The sequence below is a fragment of the Crotalus tigris genome, unplaced genomic scaffold (assembly GCF_016545835.1).
Source record: "Crotalus tigris isolate CLP2741 ecotype Arizona unplaced genomic scaffold, ASM1654583v1 scf7180000018137.345827, whole genome shotgun sequence".
Lineage (NCBI taxonomy): Eukaryota > Metazoa > Chordata > Lepidosauria > Squamata > Viperidae > Crotalus > Crotalus tigris.
Genome location: NW_024096843.1, coordinates 11,287 through 30,165, shown reverse-complemented (window position 1 = coordinate 30,165; position 18,879 = coordinate 11,287). Strand labels below are relative to the sequence as shown.

Here is an 18,879-nt window from a genome sequence, read left to right as displayed (position 1 = left end):
CAGATTTCTGCAGGATTGATTTTTTTAGACGCTGAGAAAGCCTTTGATCAGTTAAATTGGCAATTTAAGTTAAGATTGGTCGAAGAAATGAATTTTGGAGATAAAATTTTACAGGCTTTTCGAGGTATTTATCAAAGACAATCAGCACAACTTATAGTTAATGGAGGTTTATCTGAGGTATTTCAAATTGAAAAGGGGACTAGACAGGGTTGCCTATTGTCTCCTTTGTTGTTTAACATTGGAAATTTTGTTGATAAAAATTTGTGAATCACCCAAAATAAAGGGAATAGAGATTAATAAAAATGATTATAAATTAAGGGCTTTTGCAGATGACTTGGTTGTTACTTTGTCTCAACCAACTCACTCTGTAGTGGAGTTGCTACAAATGATAAATCAATTTGGACAAGTTTCTGGTTTTAAAGTTAACAATAATAAAACTAAAATATTACCAAAAAATATGACTAATTTGGATAAGGATACCTTGGTCAGATTGACAGGTTTTGAAGTTGTAAAAAAGGTTAAATATTTATCTGCTTCTAATGTAAAATTGTATAAAAATAATTATGAAAAGTTGCGGTTTAAAATACAGAAATATTTGAATGATTGGAAAAAATTGCAATTATCTTTGTTGGGGAGAATTGCTGCGGTTAAAATGAAATGTTTTGCCAAAGTTTCTTTTTTTGTTTCAAATGATACCTATTTTAAAGAAAGAGGTAAATTTAGAAGAATGGCAGAAAGGTATTAATAAATTTATCTGGGCAGGGAAAAAACCAAGAGTAAAACTTAAAATCATACAAGATGTTCGAGAGAGAGGTGGACTCAAGGTACCGAATTTGAAACTGTATTATGATGCGGTGGTTTTAACACTGATTAGTGATTGGATTAATCTAACAAATGTAAATATACTCCTTTTGGAGGGATGGGATTTATTATATGGATGGCATGCCTACTTAATATATAATAAAAAGGTGGCTAGGGTTTTCAAGTCTCATATTTTAAGAATTTCTTTATTGTAAGTTTGGAAGAAATATTACAGAATAGATTCTAGAATCCCATTGTGGGCAATTCCAGGGCATGCAATAGAAGGAATAAGCAAAGGAGTGAAGATGGATAGCATTTCTTATAAACAATTACTTAATTGGGATGGGAAAAATTGGCAATTAAAATCTATGGATGAATTATTACAAGACAATATTAATTATTCTTGGTTTCAGTATAGACAATTATTAGAAAGGTGGAGGATAGATCAAAAAGTGGGTTTGGTCAGGGAGGATGTGAATCTGTTGAAACAAATTAAAGATCAAAGTCGAACTCATATAAAAAGAATTTATGGTGTTTTAGTGGAATTGGATTCAGAAACAGAATTAGTTAAAGATTGTATGATTAAATGGGCTCAAAATTATATACATGGGAGATAATTTGGGTGAGGAATGTTAAATTTATCCAAGCTCAAAATTTACGAGAAAATTTTTATAAAATGTTTTATAGGTGGCATCTTGATCCACAAAAGATGTCTCGTATGTATCCAAATCTGCAGCCTAAATGTTGGAGATGTGGTTGTTTGGATGCAACGTACTATCATATTTGGTGGTCATGTAAAAATATAAAGGCTTTTTGGATTAAGATTTGGTGGAACATTCAAAAAAATTTTAACAGAAGGATAAAATTCACACCACAATTGTTTTTGTTAGGCATTATTGTTGATTGTGATGATAAAGAAATTATTTTAATGTTGAATTTAATTATAGCGGCAAGGCTGCTGATAGGGCAATACTGGAAGAAGGAGTTTTTGCCTACTTTAGAGGAATGGTTTCTTAAAGTTTCTTATTTATCTGAAATGGCAAAAATTTCGGCTTATTTGAAAGATCAATCGCAAGAGAAATATTTTTGTGTGTGGAAAAAATGGGTGAATTTTATACAGCATAAATATGAGATTAAAAAGTATTACTTAGCTTTTGAATAATTTATGTTTAAGGTAACGATTAGAATTGTTGTTTTGTTTTGTTTTTATATATTGGAGTTAAAGTATTTAAAAATTTTGTTTTTTGAATGTATTTATAATTGTTTGATGTTTATTTAAGTTGTAAGGTTTTTTCTAGTTTTTATTAACCCTGTATTCAGCTCTGGGAAGGAGGGGGCAGGGTGAAGGGAGGGAAGGGGTGGGTGGGAGAGGGGGATTATTTTATTGTAAAACTGCAAAAATTTTCAATAAAAAAAAGATTAGAGAGTCAACGGTAATTAAGGGAATAAAAGTAAACAGGAATGGGTATAAATTGAGAGCTTTTGCAGATGATTTGGTTTTAACTTTAGCACAACCAACTCAAGTAGTTGGTCATTTGTTGGAAATTATATCTCAGTATGGAAATGTTTCTGGTTTTAAAATAAATAATAATAAAACTAAAATGTTATCTAAAAATATGTCTAATAAGGAAAATGAAATTTTAGTTAAACTTACAGGTTTTTAGATGCTGAAAAAGGTTAAATATTTGGGAGTATATATAACAGCTTCTAACGGTAAATTATATAAGAATAATTTTGAATTATTATGGGCAAAAGTACAAAAGGATCTAAATGATTGGAAAAAGTTGCAATTGTTGTTGTTGGGGAGAATATCAGCAGTAAAAATGAATGTTCTACCAAAGTTTCTTTTTTTGTTTCAAATATTACCTATTCTAAAAAAAGATGCAAATTTGGATGAGTGGCAAAAGGGTATTAACAAATTTATCTGGGCTGGGAAAAAACCAAGGGTAAAGTTTAAGATTTTGCAGGAAGCCCGAGAAACAGGTGAGCTTAAAGCACCCAATTTGAAATTATATTATGATGCAGCCACCTTAACTTTGATAAGTGATTGGCTTAATTTAACAAATAAACATGTTCTTTCTATTGAAGGGTGGGATTTACTGTATGGTTGGCATGCATATTTGATTTTTAATAAGAAAGTTGATCGGACTTTTAAATCACGTATTTTAAGGAATGCTTTTCTTCGAGTTTGGAAGAAGTATTATTATAGGTTAAATTATAAAATACCTATTTGGGGGATTCCTGGACATGTAATTGAGGGTATTTCTAAAGGGATGAATTTTGATAAAATTTCGTATAAGGAGTTATTAATTTGGTCAGGTAAAGATTGGCAGTTAAAATCTTTAGACATATTAAGACAAGAAAACATTTTATATTCATGGTTTCATTACGCACAAATTGTGGATAGGTGGACAGTAGACAAGAAAGTTGGAATAACATTAGGAGATGAAAATCTGATCGTTCAGATTAAAGATCAGAATCATGCCCATATTAAAAGAATCTATGATGAATTAATAAAATTGGATTCGGAAACAGAGTTAGTAAAAGACTGTATGATTAAATGGGCTCAGAATATCCAGGAACCGATCTTATTGGATCAATGGGAGAATATTTGGATTAGAAATGTTAAATTTACACAGGCCCAAAATTTGAGGGAAAATTTTTATAAAATGTTTTATAGGTGGCATTTGGATCCCAAAAAATTGGCTTGTATGTATCCTAACTTACAGCCCAAATGTTGGAGGTGTGGTAGTACTGATGCAACTTACTTTCATGTTTGGTGGACCTGTAAGAAGGTTAAAGCTTTCTGGATAATGATTTGGTGGAACATTCAAAAGATTTTTAAAAAGAAGATAAAGTTTATTCCTCAACTATTTTTATTGGGTATTTTTATGGATTTAGATGTTAATGAAACTATTTTAATGTTGAATTTAATAACTGCAGCAAGATTACTTGTAGGTTTATACTGGAAGGATTCGCTGTCTACTTTAGAAGAATGGATACTTAAGGTTTCTACTTTAGCGGAAATGGCAAAAATTTCTGCTTATTTAAAAGACCATACACAAGAAAAATTTGTTATAGTGTGGAGAAAGTGGATAGATTATATTCAGAATAAATATGGAACTTTAAAGTTCCATTTATTTTATGATTAAAGGTTATAATTATTATTTATAGATTCTTATAATATTTGATTTATAGTAGATTTGTTTATATTATTTTTTTTGTTAAGTTTAGAGTGAGTTAAGGGTAATATATGAATTTGTTAATTGTATAGAATTTTTTTTGTTTTAAAAGTTATATATTGTGTTAGTTTTGTTTATAATAACCCTGTATTTTGTTCTGGGAAGTGGGGGGGGGTAGGGGGAGGGAAGGGGTGGGATTAAGTATATATAGAAATATTAAAGTATGAAATAGATGGAGTAATTTAGAGGGAGGTGCCGCTCGGGTGTTTCCCCTGAACTGTATCCGAAGAGGGATAAGAGGGGAGGAGGAGGGAAGGAAGGAAGTTGGAAGGGAGGAAGGGATGAGGGGAGAGAGGAGAGGAGAGGAGAGAGGGAGTAGGGAAGGAAGGAAGGCTGAGAGGGCGGACGCAGTCGGGGGGAGATAGACGAGCGACACCTAAGGTCTTATTTTAAAGCAGCAGTTCTCAACCTGTGGGTCGCAACCCCATTTGGGGTCGAACAACCATTTTCACGGGGGTCGCCAAACAACGCCATTTTTTCCACCATTTTTTCCCCTTTTCCTTAGCTCTGCTACTCCGTCTTATTCTATTGGCTTTCGAAAGCCAATAGAATAGACTCTCTTGAACAGAGTCTAATTCTATTGGCTTTCAAAAGCCAATAGGAATTGTCCAGGGCTGTCTCTGCCCTGCTGAGCCTGCCAAAAGCCCCAGTCTGCAAACGGTGCTGCAAGGGTAATAGTCTGCAGAGCTTCCCTCCCTGCTGAGCAACTAAAAAGTAAGTAAAAGAGGGCCGGGGGTGGGAGGTGGGAGGCTGGTGGGTGCAGGGAGGGTTGCTGGCATGTGTGGGGCCCGGCAGGTGCCTTACCTGCCTTGGCCTGGGCCAGCTGGTGGCCCAGCCTGTGGTCGCCCTGTGCCGCCGCTGCCGCGGCCGCCCGGGAGCACCTGGGCCTGCCTGCCAACGCCCCAAACGGCCGGCGGCCAAGGTAAGCCTAGTGGGGCAGCAGTGGGTGCAGGGAGGGTTGCTGGCACGCATGGGGCCCAGCGGGTCTTACCTACCTTGGGCTGGGCCACCTGGTGGCCCAGCCGGTAGTCGTCCTGCCTGCCACGGCCACCCGGGAGCATCCGGGCCTGCCTGCCACCGCCCCTTGCCGACTATGCCTCAGCCGGCGCTGGGGGCGGCACTGCGCATGCGCGGCGCACTGCGCATGCACGACACACCGTGCATGCACGGCGCGTGCTTACGACCGGGGTCGCCGGTATAAAAAGGTTGAGAACCACTGTTTTAAAGATATTTTTCTCTTTTTTTTAGTTTTATATATAATGTATGGAAAGTATTATATGTATTGAAAATTTAAATAAAATTTTGAAAAAAAAGAAAAGAAAATTACTAGAGAAAGTAAAATTTAGAAACATTATATACAATATTAGCATAAAACAAGAAAGGAGGAATTATTATATGTGTCAAAGAAAAATAAAATTAAATCAATATACTTGGATGAAAAGGAGTGAATTTTAATGTTGGAAATAGTATTAAGAGTAAAAACAGTATATGCACTAAATAATATGAGAATATTTGTATGATCACCATGCTTAGATGGAATTCCAGTCGAGTCTTATAAAAAATATGAGAGTTACTACAATGAATAATGTTGAATTCCTAGTAAGTAGTAGAATATGAAAGAAGGAAAATGTAAATAAGAAACAATAAGGACAAATATTTCAAAGAAGAAAGAGGGGGGAAATGTAAAGAATACAAGAGTATTGTTACGAACTGCTGTTAACAAAAAAGGATATATTACGTGTGTATGTGTGTAATGTTTGTTGTGTTTTGTTGGTCTAAAATAATAAAAAAAAATTAAAAAAATCATTTTAAAATGAATTACATAAAAATGCATATCTAAACAACTCACTTTTGAACTTTTAAATAGGCCATGGCTCTATTTGCTGGAAGAAGTGCATTGGTGCCATCTGCTGCTATTCCACGTGTGTAGCATTCTATTGCTGTTTCATATTTATCTGCTTTGAAATACCTATTACCCTATCATATTTGGAAAAAGAAATAAATAATGCGGTAATCTAAATATATGCATTCATGTACTAATGAAAATAACATTTTTCTCAATAATTTTATATGCAAGAGTAGAGCAGGAAGAATTAACCACAGAGAAAAATTTCAGACAGCTATATAGAATTCTGTATGCTTGGTATCAGGCAGTAAGCAACACGATATCTCCAGCTGTTTTGGACTACATTGCCTTATACCACAATTAGCATAACTGCTGGAATTATAAACTAAGTTGAGATGTCATAAGCCAATTAATTGTAAGCAATGTGTCACCTGAAATTACTGACATGTGAAACAAGCACAGAAAAAATCAGTTTAACAATACTGGGCAAATGTAGTCATCAATTATGATAATGAATCCATGAATAGCATAGTAGCTCTTCCACTGGCCAAGAAATGACTCCTTAGATCAAAAACATTCCAGTTTAAATACTTGAAAAATATTCTTGCATTGCTGCTTACCAAATCTTTTTCTGCCATAGCCTTTTGCTTCAACTGCTCCTCCTCCAATTGTTTCAGTTCCTCTTCTGCAATTTCCACTTTCCTAAAAGTATCTGTTTCTTCAGCCTGACAATTTTCTTTTGACAAGAGAGCCTAATATAAAAATATAAACTATGTTTCAAATATTTAGCTACAAAAAAATCAAGGTCCATTGGCAAATTGATTAGGTTGACGTTCTTTACCTGTTCAATTTTCCTAAGTTCATTCTTCGCTGCAAAGTTGTTTGGATCCAATTCTAAAACCTTTTCATAATCTGCATGAAGATATAAAGGTAGAATTTTCAAAAACTATGATTGTATTGGCAATTGTTTGAAAAAAGAAAATGATAAGGTTTCCGTTATGATACCAGTAGTGCCTCTTTATATAAAATATGACATGGTTCATAGATAAACTGGATAAACTAGATAAATTAAATCACTCCCGAAATACATTCTATTTGTCTAGAGCAGTGGTTCTTAACCTTTTTGAACGAATCGCCCCCTTGAGCCAATGAGGAAGTTGTCATCGCCCCCCTCCTCCAACATAACCTCTCATAAGAAATAATTCTTCAATTTATGCAAACATTTTTTTTTTGTTTTCTTTAAAATTGTCAGCAGGACATATCGATGCAAATAATTTATTTCCAGTCTTTATCTCAACTGTGAAAAATTTTGGTGCTACCCATCACTTTATTCCCAAACTTCGTGATACATGTATTTCATTATTATCTTATTTGTTCAAGACACTTAAATGTAACGACCACTGAAAACAAAATTCAATTGCAAGAAAGTGAAATGCCTGAAAAGAAAAATAGTAACATTTAATGATTGAATTACAAGTGAAATTTAAGACTCAAAAAGAAATATAAAAAGGGCACAAGAACAAACCGCAATGCAGGAACTAAGAATTTCAAGACGAAAACTCTGAAACTAAATTAAGATTCGAGGAAAGTATATATAGTCATGCACACTGTAAAAAGAATTAAAAAGACACAAAGAAAATACAATATCAAACTGGAGTGCACGCTAAAAAAGTACAATACAAAGAGACACACAAAATGTTTTACAAAGCACAACAAAAATTTGAAAACGAAGCCAATGCATATTCACATATGTACAGCATTCTGTACTGAAGCTAGCTGGAGGAACATTTGAAAACACAATTCAATCCACTAATAGCGAGCAATCTGATGTTTTTGTACGACAGATATACAATGATTCACTGTACGAAAAAGTCTCAAAAGTGTCCCCAAAACTTCTCACTCCATCGCCCTCATATTGCCCCCTTTTCGTTCCTTTGCCCCCGCATCGCCCCTTTTCGTTCCATCGCCCCCCTGAAAAATGAAATCGCCCCCTGGGGGGCAATATCGCCCAGGTTAAGAACCACTGGTCTAGAGTATTATAGTTATATTCTACAGTATTAGAAACTAACTCTTGTATGTACTTGTTTTAATTTTGATTGAAAATGGCCACAATTCATTTTATGTTATCCATTTATTAACATAGCCTATTGCAATGGTGGCGAACCTATGACACGCATGCCAGAGGTGGCACTTGGAGCCCTCTCTGTGGGCACACGTACTGTTGCCCTGCCTCCCCCTGCAACCCCTTCCTCACCAGCAGCCTTCCTGGAGGAGAGGCTCTACCAAGGCGCGGCCCACGCGGAGCAGCGCAGCCAAGCACATGGCAGCCGGGCAGCAGGGGCAAGACTCCTCCCTAGCACCCTATCACATGCAGATGATGCTGCGGGGTGCAGGCAGAGGGCGTGGCCGCCATGGCACTGCAAGGCTGCCTGGGCGATCTGTGGTGAATGGCCCTGTGGGAGGGCAGAGCGGGGGCAGGCCGGTTTTTGGGCACTCGGTCTCTAAAAGATTCGCCATCACTGGCCTATTGTCTCTTCTACAAAAATCAGACAAAGCATATTATATTAGTATTTAAATTTTTAAACCACAGATATTTCCCACAATAACACAAGAAAAACTCTTAGGCAATCTGTAAGAACATTGCCTATTGGCCAAATTCTTCTATGCTGAGATTAGAGAAACAACAGTGTGTGGAAAGTAGTACTGATCATCTCCAATATATACTCTATAAATCAAAAGCTTTGCATAACACAACAAAAAAAGGAATGCATTATACACAACATGTACCTTTTTTGGCACCTTTAAAATTTTGCAAGACAAAGCGAGCTGCCCCTCTTCTGCTATAAGCCTTTGTGTAATTTTTGTTTAAGGCAAGGGCTAAACTGCAATCAGATTCAGCCACAGAAAACCTGAAATGATATTGTATAGTTATTAAAATACTTATTCATTAAAAACACATTAATAAAAGCACAAGCCCAGATACGAATTCTTTTTTTATAATATTTTATTAATTGTCTCATTTTACAATTGAGCATTTAAAAAGTAACATGATGACTGGGTTAATCAATAATTCAATAGCATAATATTTATTATAAATCTCATGTAACAGCACCAGATATTTCCTCACTTTTCCTCTTAATATCTACTATCTCATATTAGGCTAATACAGTTCTTATTATTATCAACTAAATAAAAACATCTTTGTTACAATTATCAATAATTTTTAGCTTATGCATATCTTAATTGTGCTTGCATTCAATCCTGATACACAATCAATGTTCTGTTATTTTTTTTTTTCCCCAAACTTTAATTTCCCATCAATATTCAAATTAACATTTGTTATTTATGATTTCCAAGTATTTTATATTTAGGTGACCAAAGTTTCCCTTATCTCAACTTCCTTTTTTCCCTTTTCATAACAAAGTCTAATATTCTAAATACACATCTTATCTATTTGATTATAGTTTTATTCTGTTCTCTAAAAGTTATCTGTTTTCCACCATGTTAAACCATCTAATTAATAATACAGTATCCTTTCTAATAAGTCAAAACTATTTATATGTGTTGTCTGGGTTAACTAATAATTCAGTAATATACGTATTTTTTTTTAGTTTAGGTCTAATATTGGAAGCTAAAATACTCCCTCTCTTTTTCTAGTAATATCTGTTATCTCATATTGAGCAAACAGAATTCTTATTTTCAACTAAAACATTCTTGTTACATTTATCAATACTTTTTAGCCTATACATAAACTTTAATTTCTCATCAATATTCAAAAAAGAGAGGGAAAAAAACATAAGTTATTTATGATTTCCAAATATTTTATGTTAGGTGACCAAAGTTTCCCTTATCTCAACTTCTTCCTTTTTCCCTTTTCATACCAAAGTCTAATAGTCTTGTTACACATCTTAGCTATTCAATTATGTTACTTTATTTTCTAAAAGTTATCTAATTTCCACCATATTCAACCCTCTAATTAGTAATATAGTATCCCCTCTAATAAATCAAAGCTCAAAGATACTATGAAAAATTATATAAGAGAAATGAGGGGGGAAATGTAAGAAGGATAATAGAATACTTAGGGAAGGTAGACATACCGAAGATTCCGGAGGAAATAAAATCTATGTTAAATGAGGAAATAAGAATGGCTGAAATAATCAGGGCTATAAATAAACAAAAGATCAATAAGGCGACTGGTCCAGATGGAATACCTGCGGAACTATATAAAGAACAACAAAGTGCACTCAATCAATACCTACTAGAAGTTTTCAACGCTGTATTAACCTATGCTAAAATACCTAAGTCCTGGTCGGAGGCAAATATAATATTGATTCCAAAAGAAGAAGCGGAAAAAACACAGATACAAAATTATAGACCTATATCATTATTGAATTCTGATTATAAAATTTTTGCCTCAATAATGGCAGAGAGATTCAAAAAATACCTAGTTGATTTCATACATTCGGATCGAAATGGCTTTTTACCAAACAGGTAGACTAAGCGGAATATAAGAACAATTTTAGACATCCTTGAATTTTATGAATCGCATAGCAATCGTCAAGTGGCACTTCTGTTCCTTGATGCACAGAAGGCTTTTGACAATGTTAATTGGCAATTTATGATCCAACAACTAAAATCAATGGATGTTGGGGAAAATTTTTTAAACATGATAACCGCAATATATTCTGAACAAAAGGCCCAGATCATAATAAATGGAGAGGCCACTGATAAATTCAACATACAGAAAGGCACAAGACAAGGATGTCCTCTCTCGCCATTGTTATTTATATATACATTAGAAATTCTTGCTAGAGTAGTAAGACAAGAAGAGCAGATTAAAGGACTTAAGATCAAGAAAGAAACATACAAGCTTCAAGCTTATGCAGACGACTTAGCATTTATATTAGAAGACCCAGAACAATCAGGCCAGAAATTATTTGAAATATTGGAAGAGTATGGGGATCTGGCAGGTTTGAAAATAAATAGAAACAAAACAAAGATTATCACAAAAAACATGACTAACATACAAAAAGGAAACCTTGAGGCAAAATTAGATATACAAGTAGTTTCCAAATTAAAATAGTTAGGGATAGTTATTTCAGCTCGCTGCTCATCAATTAAAGAAGACAATTATGGCAAATTGGTCAAGAATATAAAAGTAGATTTAGACCGCTGGAAAAATTTACATCTCTCATTACTCGGGAGAATTGCTGCAGTGAAAATGAACATCTTAGCTAAAATGATATTCCTGTTTCAGAATATTCCAATTCAATTAGACAAGAAATTTTTTAAGGAGCTGAATAAATTAACCTTAGAATTTGTGTGGTCTGGTAAGAAGGCAAGAATAAAATTAAAGGCACTACAGGATGCCAAAGAGAGGGGAGGTTTAGGTTTCCCAGATTGGGAGCTATATTACCAAGCAGCGGCCCTAACATGGATTAGAGACTGGATAACCTTAGAAAATAAAAGATGTTTACATTCAGAGGGTTATGACCTCCAGCAGGGATGGCATGCTCACATATGGATGGGGCAAAGCAGAAACCACCAATATTTTTTTAAGACATAAGGTTCGGCAAGAATTAATAAAAAGCTGGAATATAGTTAAACATCAATATTACACAAAGATCCCAGCCTGGCTATCGCCATTGGAGGCAGTCACATACCCCAATTTGTACAGGATAGACAAAGCTATTATATATAAAGACATCTTGACAGAAAAAGGTTATTTAAAACAAAAACAAGAGCTAAAACAACAAGGAATAGACATGGAGTGGTGGTCTTATCTCCAGATACAAGCAAGATACATGAAGGATAAGCAAGAATGGGGAATTAACAGACAAGATACGGGGTTAGATAAAATACTGCTAGGCCCGGAGAAAAAAACAAATAAAGAATATTTATAAACACCTGTTGAACATAAGCTATATGAGGAGCAGGTTAAAGAAACAATGGTGACATGGGCAATAGCTCTAGGTAGGATATAATATAAATATGGATCAATGGCAGCAAGGATGGGAGCGAATAACAAAATAACAAAATAACAAAATCACAGTGGCGACATCATATAAAGAAAATCTGTATAAGACGGTTTACAGATGGCATCTCCCTCCGGCCAGATTAGCCAAAAAGTATAACGGATATTCATCTATGTGTTGGAAATGTAAAAAAGAAAAGGGCACCTGTTTTCATGTATGGTGGACATGTAGAGAAGCACAGGTGTACTGGTGTATGGTCTGGGACTGGGCAAAACATTCAATACAAACCGGAGACATTACTATTAGGAATACTAGAGAAAAATGTAAATAAAGAGGACACATATTTAATTATCCATGTGGTCACAGCAGCAAGGATACTATTTGCTCAAAAGTGGAAAGCAATGGAAGTACCGAGTGGGGAAGCACTAATAAAGAAAATTATGTATTGCGCAGAACTAGATACTGTAGGATAACTAAAAGATTAAAAAATCAGGAAGAAATGGAATTTTATCGAATATGGAATAAATTTTATAGATGGAGGGAAAAACTGGAGGTCACAGTAAAGAGATAAACTGAGATAGAGACTAGAAATGTATAGTTGTATATAGGTATATTATATGTAATTAATGTACAATATGGACTGAGATGTCAGTCAAAGACGATTTACCATGTTCAATGTTTTTAATCCTTTTTTTTCTTTGTACTTAATAAAAATTAAAAATAATAATAATAAATCAAAGCCATTATTTTCTTCAGCCTTACTCTGTCTTTCTTCCTTTGCCAGCTAACCTTCCAAGTCAGTGCCTTTGATTCATCAAATAGTTCTCCCTCTATTATTATATATATTATTTGGAATAAGAAAGACCATTTAGTTGAAGTTTTTTTGGAAGAATGAGCCCATTTTTATTCATTAGATCGCCTCCCTATTACTCCAATTTCCCACAATTGTCCTGATATGTTTATCTTCCATTCAGTCTGTTCTTCTTTTCCTCAAATCTCTTCTGATTTTTGTAAAAAGTCTTCTCCAGTTTCAATGTTGTCACTCCCTTTTCTGATTTTTCTATTGGCTGGGTCTGTTGGTCAATTGGATCCTCTGTCTTGGTGTTTAGTTGTTCCAATTTTCCTGTTATTTTCTGCATTATTAGTTCTTTGGTTGTAGTCAAGATTTGGGTTTGTATATTTAAGCTGGCATCTTGTTCCTTCATGTTGCTTCTTATTTCGTCACAAGCTGAAAGGATGGTTTTGTGTATTGATTTCAACGTGGAAAGAATTTTTCCTGAACTTCATCCATATCCTCTTAATAGTATGTTAAGTTGAAGACTTTATAACGTTAAAACATTAAAAATAGTTTTTCTTCTTTTGTAGCTGGGTATGGGACATCTATTTCACATGTTATAGGTGGTCTTTATAGTAGAAATTGTTTATCAAGTAAGAGTTTATAGTCCAAGATGTTCCATAATCTCGTATAATACATATGCTTCTCATATAAAGAAATAGGAAAGCAATTCCCCAAGTATAGCTCTGAGAGTCAGTAAAAGTTTACATTCATAGTTCAAGCAGGCCAGATATGCTGCCCAGAAGTCCGTTCTTTACAGCTGAGTTTTTCACAGGTGATAACTGTCAAGGTCAAAGAAATTTTATCTGAAGTCTGGGCTTCAAGCCAAGTCTCTTTTAGGCAATAACAAATTGTAATACCATACTTTGCCACAAGATGTCACCGATGCCATTTTAAGCTTTTTAAGTCCAAAATTTATATGGTGGTTTTTCATGTCTTTTTTTAAAAAAATAAATAAAAAACAAACGTCTCCAATGAGAAAAGGAACACTTTTAGTCCCCAAGTTTCAAAAGAATATATACCCAATTAGATTAAAATTGTTCTTATAGTTGCTCTGTTTCCCCTGGGTATTTAGTTGCCACTTTTCTTAGAGGGTGGAGTAAAAATTCCCTTCCATCTCTCCTCACAGGGAGAAAAATACCTTGGGCAGTTTTTACAGGAAAAAATACTTAAAATCTTAAAGAGAGGATCAGGTCTCACCCAGTTTCATCCACATTGCTTTAAAGCTGCTTGGTGATGCTTTTGACTTTGGCTGTCAGCAGCTTAGTGACTGACCATATTGGTATGGCCGGTCTTTCCCCCGCTGGTTTGGAGGGCTTTCCTGGATCAAAATGAAAGGGCTGCCACCCTCCCACGATCAAACAGGAGGTCCCCTCGTTGCCCCTACAGGGAGCAAGGACCTTTCCAAGGTCCCCCAATGGAACGAAAGTTATCTAGCAAGTTACCATAGAGGAGGATTTGGACCTGGGTGTTTTAGATCCATTATCTTAGCTAGACCTTAGCTAGATCCATCATATTATTTCTCAAAGCCATCAATGAAAAATTGGAGAAAAGCTTAAAACAAACTTCTATTCTTAACTTCATAAGCTATCAAGGCTGTTGAAAGACATAGTGTACTACTGTACATTGGAAGGACTGTGTAAAAAAAAAATTCTCACATTGGCGGTCCAATTTTGGGAAGGAGAGCACCAGCCAACCACAGATAGGATGCTGGTGCTTCAATTTAGTTTGTAATCAATTCCTTTATTTGAAATAAAATGAGGTTACTAGGTAATAAAAGAGAAAACAGGATGTTTATATGAACCTCTAGACTAAATTCATAAGATATAATATCTAAGTATGTCTAGGGTCTACTAGGAAAGAATTTTTCTTTCCTACTAGGAAAGAAAAAATAAATATTAACCCTTTTTTCAGGTTCCAAAAATATTAATTTAGAATCCGAGAATGTGTGGGGAAATAAAGGCTAGCTCTGGCCATATTCCTCACCTACTATGCAAATCTAAGGAAATTTGGTGAATTTCACATGATCTGTGTTTATGGTTAACCATTTTAAACCTGATTAATACACAAATTGGAATTAGTGATATTTTAGGCAGGCTGTAATGCTGTGACAAGTAAAAGTAAAGAAAGATGACCAGCAGCAAGATCAACTGGCGTGGAGTGCTCTCTGTGGCCCGTGGGTAAACTGCGGCCCCCATGGTTCCCAATTTTTAATTTATTACTTTTCATTTCAATCAGATGCTGATCATTACATAATTTGTGGAATCCTAGATGTCAAAGTCAGTTTGAAAAATCAGAAGTTACTTTATCAAACAGCAGTGTTAGTTGCAGAAGTGACACTTATGGACAATATTTCAGTATATAGGTAGTCATTAACTTGCGACCACAATTGGGACCAGAATCCTGGTTGTAAGTCATTGTAGTTGTAAGTCAAGACACCACATGACCAGACCCAACTTTTTCAACCATTTTATGCAGTTGTTAAGCAAACCTTGTGGTCTTAAATCCGAATCCATTCTCCCAAATGGGCATCTTTTTGCCATTCAATGATCATCATAAATCAAAGACTACCTGTTATACACTAAAGATTGTGAAGGATTTAAAAAGATCTGTTAACAAGCAAAATTAACACAACATTAGCAAAAGATCCTTGTTTTCCAAAACCTAAAAATAGCATGGAAAGAAACCTGATAAATAGCAGAAAACAAAGAAATTTGATTCCCTTCTTTTATCTAGCACTGTTCCAAGTAACAGTGTCACAAAAGTAACAAGAGTGAAGAATGATTTCCTAGAGCGAACTTTCCAGATTTTGTCTGTTTGATAGAGAGGTTTTCTTGTCCAGAGCCCAAATTAAAGGAAAACAGAATGCAAGCACAAATTGTTCAAACTCTATTCAGGCATTAAATTCACGGGGTCTATCATTATCACTTGGTCTACCTCTACCTCACTTCATGGAATTGTTTTAATACTAAAATGGGAGTTTTAAAATGCATTTCCCTGAGCATCACTGAGGTGAAATTTGATGTGCAATAAAAATGCATCAGGAATGAGGTAATTCTTCATAAAGCACATATATTTTTTAAAAAGCTTTTTTTCTTTGCTTGTAGTACATTCTGCATTCTTCACATAGCACTCTATTTTGCACTGCCCTCCAACAGGAAAAACAATCTTGCTTTTTGTTATAAAGAGTTAAAATGTTCAAAGAATTTAAAAAATTATAAGGTTAAAACTAGCAAGACAAAATTTCTGTGGTAAACGTATCCCAATAAAACATATGTGAAAATTCAGTACCCTCTGCAATTAATTATATTTGAAGTAAAATATGATGAAAGTCAACAAACTCTTACTTTTTCAGCCGAAAAAAGGCAGATGCCCTATTAGTAGGTAAAGCTGGATTGTAAGGATCTGCATTCATTCCTTTTGTATAGCATTCTATTGCAGCATCATACTTTCCTTGTTTAAAATAAGTATTGCCCTATTAAAACAAATGTGATAAACAGTAAGATGAATATATTACAAACACTTACTCTCTTTTTCTGGTGTCTTTGAAACAATGCTTGCCTATTTTTTTAACCAACAGAATTATTTTCAAGTGCTAGAGCTAGACAAATGAAAGGAAGAATACCACTCATTAAGGATGCTTGGTCTATTACTTTCTCACTGTAACCTAACTCATGAGACTGTTTTAAAGATAAAATAAAGAGGACTAGATACAAAATTGGAAAAAGACAGAAGGCCAATATATTTCACAATCTATCATCTTCCAATTCTTACTTTTTTAAACATTAAGATGCATAATAATGCATATTAGTTTTCATGCTTTATTCTAACAGATAGATCAGATGGCAATGAAAACATATCAACCAGTTTTGATCATCACTTAGATAGATTCAAGAAGGAATATTTTTTAGAATTTCAAGTGTATAAATTTCAGGATCTACAAAACCCATGGTAGAAGAAAAACAAAAAGAAGACATAGATATATAGGGATATTAAATCATGGTCACTACTGCATTGTAAAATATTCTAATTTTTTTTCCAAACAGCTCTTTAATTTGATTTAGAACACTACTTATTATAGACAATTTTGAAATCTTATGAAAAAAATAATAAGACGCTTAATGTAACCGTAGACACAGGCAATCACATTATAATATGAATAAAAAATTTATGAAAAACTAAGGAACAGCAAGACATATTTTTGGTTTTACTAAAATCCAGACTTGGTTTCAAAATTCATATAACTGAACAGTATAAGAACTTGAAACTTGAGAACTAGTTTGGTGTAGTGGTTAAGGCACCAGACTAGAAAGTGAGAGGTTATGACTTCAAGTCCTAACTTAACCATGAAAGGCAGGTAGGTGATTTTGGGCTAGTCACTCTCTCTCAGCCCAAACCACCTCACAGGTAAAGGCATAATATAAAGAAAAAAATCTTCTCAATTAGAGATTTAGAATACACATTTTTATATAGGTTAATATATCCTGTTCCCTAGGGAGCATTAGAAGAAAAAATATGGGTCTATTAAAAAATTAAAAATAACCTTTTCTTTCTCAGCAAGAGCTTTTTCTGTATCAATGCGAATTCCATCTTCTTCGGAATCTGACATTGAGTCATGAGTGGTATGTTCCTTATCAAGTTCTTCAAGTATCTTATCCTGAAAAGAGAAATTTAAATTTATGCATATATAATGTAACAAGGAAGCAACATAAGTAAATATATGATACGTAAGAACTCTGCAGATATATAGTCTTTATAGTCGCTTGATAGTGAGAAAGGCGGCATATAAATTTAATAAAAATACTGTATAGAAATAGTTGTATCAGTGGCAGAAAGATAGCTGTAAGGACCCACCCCACTTTGCATCTTAAGAAGACAGAACTCTTGGAATAATTCTTCCAACAGGAATCCTTTATTAAGAAGAAGTGGTTGCAGGCGTGCTAGACAGGACTTGGGGTCCAAGCCCTCCCATTCAAGGTTTTAAGGGGTTCCCCAGTAGTCCCACCCAATCAACCCCCCTTCCAGTGATAGGTTCAGGTATCACAATTCCACCCCCTTTTTTCTTTCTTCCGTCTGGATGGAGACTTCAGATAACTACATGAAAGGCAAATACCCTTCTTTGTTATGGTAAGGTTCTTTGGTGCTAACGCTTTGAGGTTACAATAAACACACATTCAGCATTCAGCTCCTTAGAAGTATACTGAAGGAAGTGAGGGCCGTAAAGCCCCTTTGTTCTCCCCCTTCTCTCCCTCTTATGGCAGAATCCAGTGAAGGCAGAATTGGGAGTTTCTATATTTGATAATTAAAGATGAAATATAATTGGATTCTGACATCGGGCCCCTCTTAAAAATAAGAGAGATCTACCTGAAAGAAAACAAAACAAGTATAAAATTTAGTCAGGCTTGTTAGGATACTCTGTGTGAAACTTCTTCAATAGCTTCGGGGCTCTGACATGACGTTTATGGACCCACTCGTTTTGTGAGGGAGGGAGGTGTTTCCAGGCAACTAGGTACTGAGTTGCTCCATGATATCTCCTAGAATCACGGATTTCCTTTATTTCGAAGTGTTGTTCACCCTCCACCATGAGTGGAGGTGGTGGGGGGGGGGATTTTTGGCCGTAGAGGTGACTGATACTCTCTTTTCAGCAAGCTGCAATGAAAAATTGGGTGTATTTGCCTGAGATTTTGGGGTAATTCTAATTCTACTGTTACTGGGTTTATGATTTTTTTAATTGGAAAAGGCCCTATATATTTTGGTCCAAGTTTTTTCACAGTTGTAGGGACTTTAGGTATTTTGTAGATAAGTACACCATTTCTCCTATCATGAATGGTGTAGGCTCAACCCTTTTTTTATCGGCTTGTGTTTTGTATGCCTGCCTAGCTTCATCTAGTGCTTTTCTGACTATTGGCCAGGTGTTTTGTAGTTTCTCCATCCATTCTTTCAGGGGGGATCGTTGGTTCGTGTGGGGTTAATTCTGGCATGGGGTTGAAACTTTGACCGGTGGCTATTTGAAAAGGAGTGTAACCTGTGCTGGAGTGGACTGCATTATTCTAGGCAACTTCTGCAAAAGGGAGTAAGTCCGCCCACTCGGTCTGCTGGAAACTAAGAAAACATCTTAAATATTGCTTAAGTACGGAGTTCATTTTTTCAGTCCCCCCATTTCCTTGAGGGTGGTGGCTA

The 18,879-nt window shown here is 35.0% G+C and overlaps 1 protein-coding gene across 2 annotated transcripts in view; it reads right to left on the bottom strand.

Moving 5' to 3' along the window:
- Window positions 1-17,360, bottom strand: part of RPAP3 (RNA polymerase II associated protein 3) — a 64,800-nt gene extending 47,440 nt beyond the window's left edge. For both annotated transcript variants that reach the window (XM_039348336.1, XM_039348337.1), the window contains exons 1-6: window positions 17,243-17,360; window positions 16,047-16,174; window positions 8,677-8,798; window positions 6,731-6,801; window positions 6,510-6,641; window positions 5,893-6,020 (exon numbers count right to left, since the gene is read on the bottom strand). In XM_039348336.1, coding sequence (XP_039204270.1) covers window positions 5,893-6,020; window positions 6,510-6,641; window positions 6,731-6,801; window positions 8,677-8,798; window positions 16,047-16,174; window positions 17,243-17,308 — 647 coding nt within the window. In that variant the 5' untranslated portion in view covers window positions 17,309-17,360. The remainder of the gene's footprint in view (window positions 1-5,892; window positions 6,021-6,509; window positions 6,642-6,730; window positions 6,802-8,676; window positions 8,799-16,046; window positions 16,175-17,242) is intronic.
- Window positions 17,361-18,879: the final 1,519 nt, after the last annotated feature.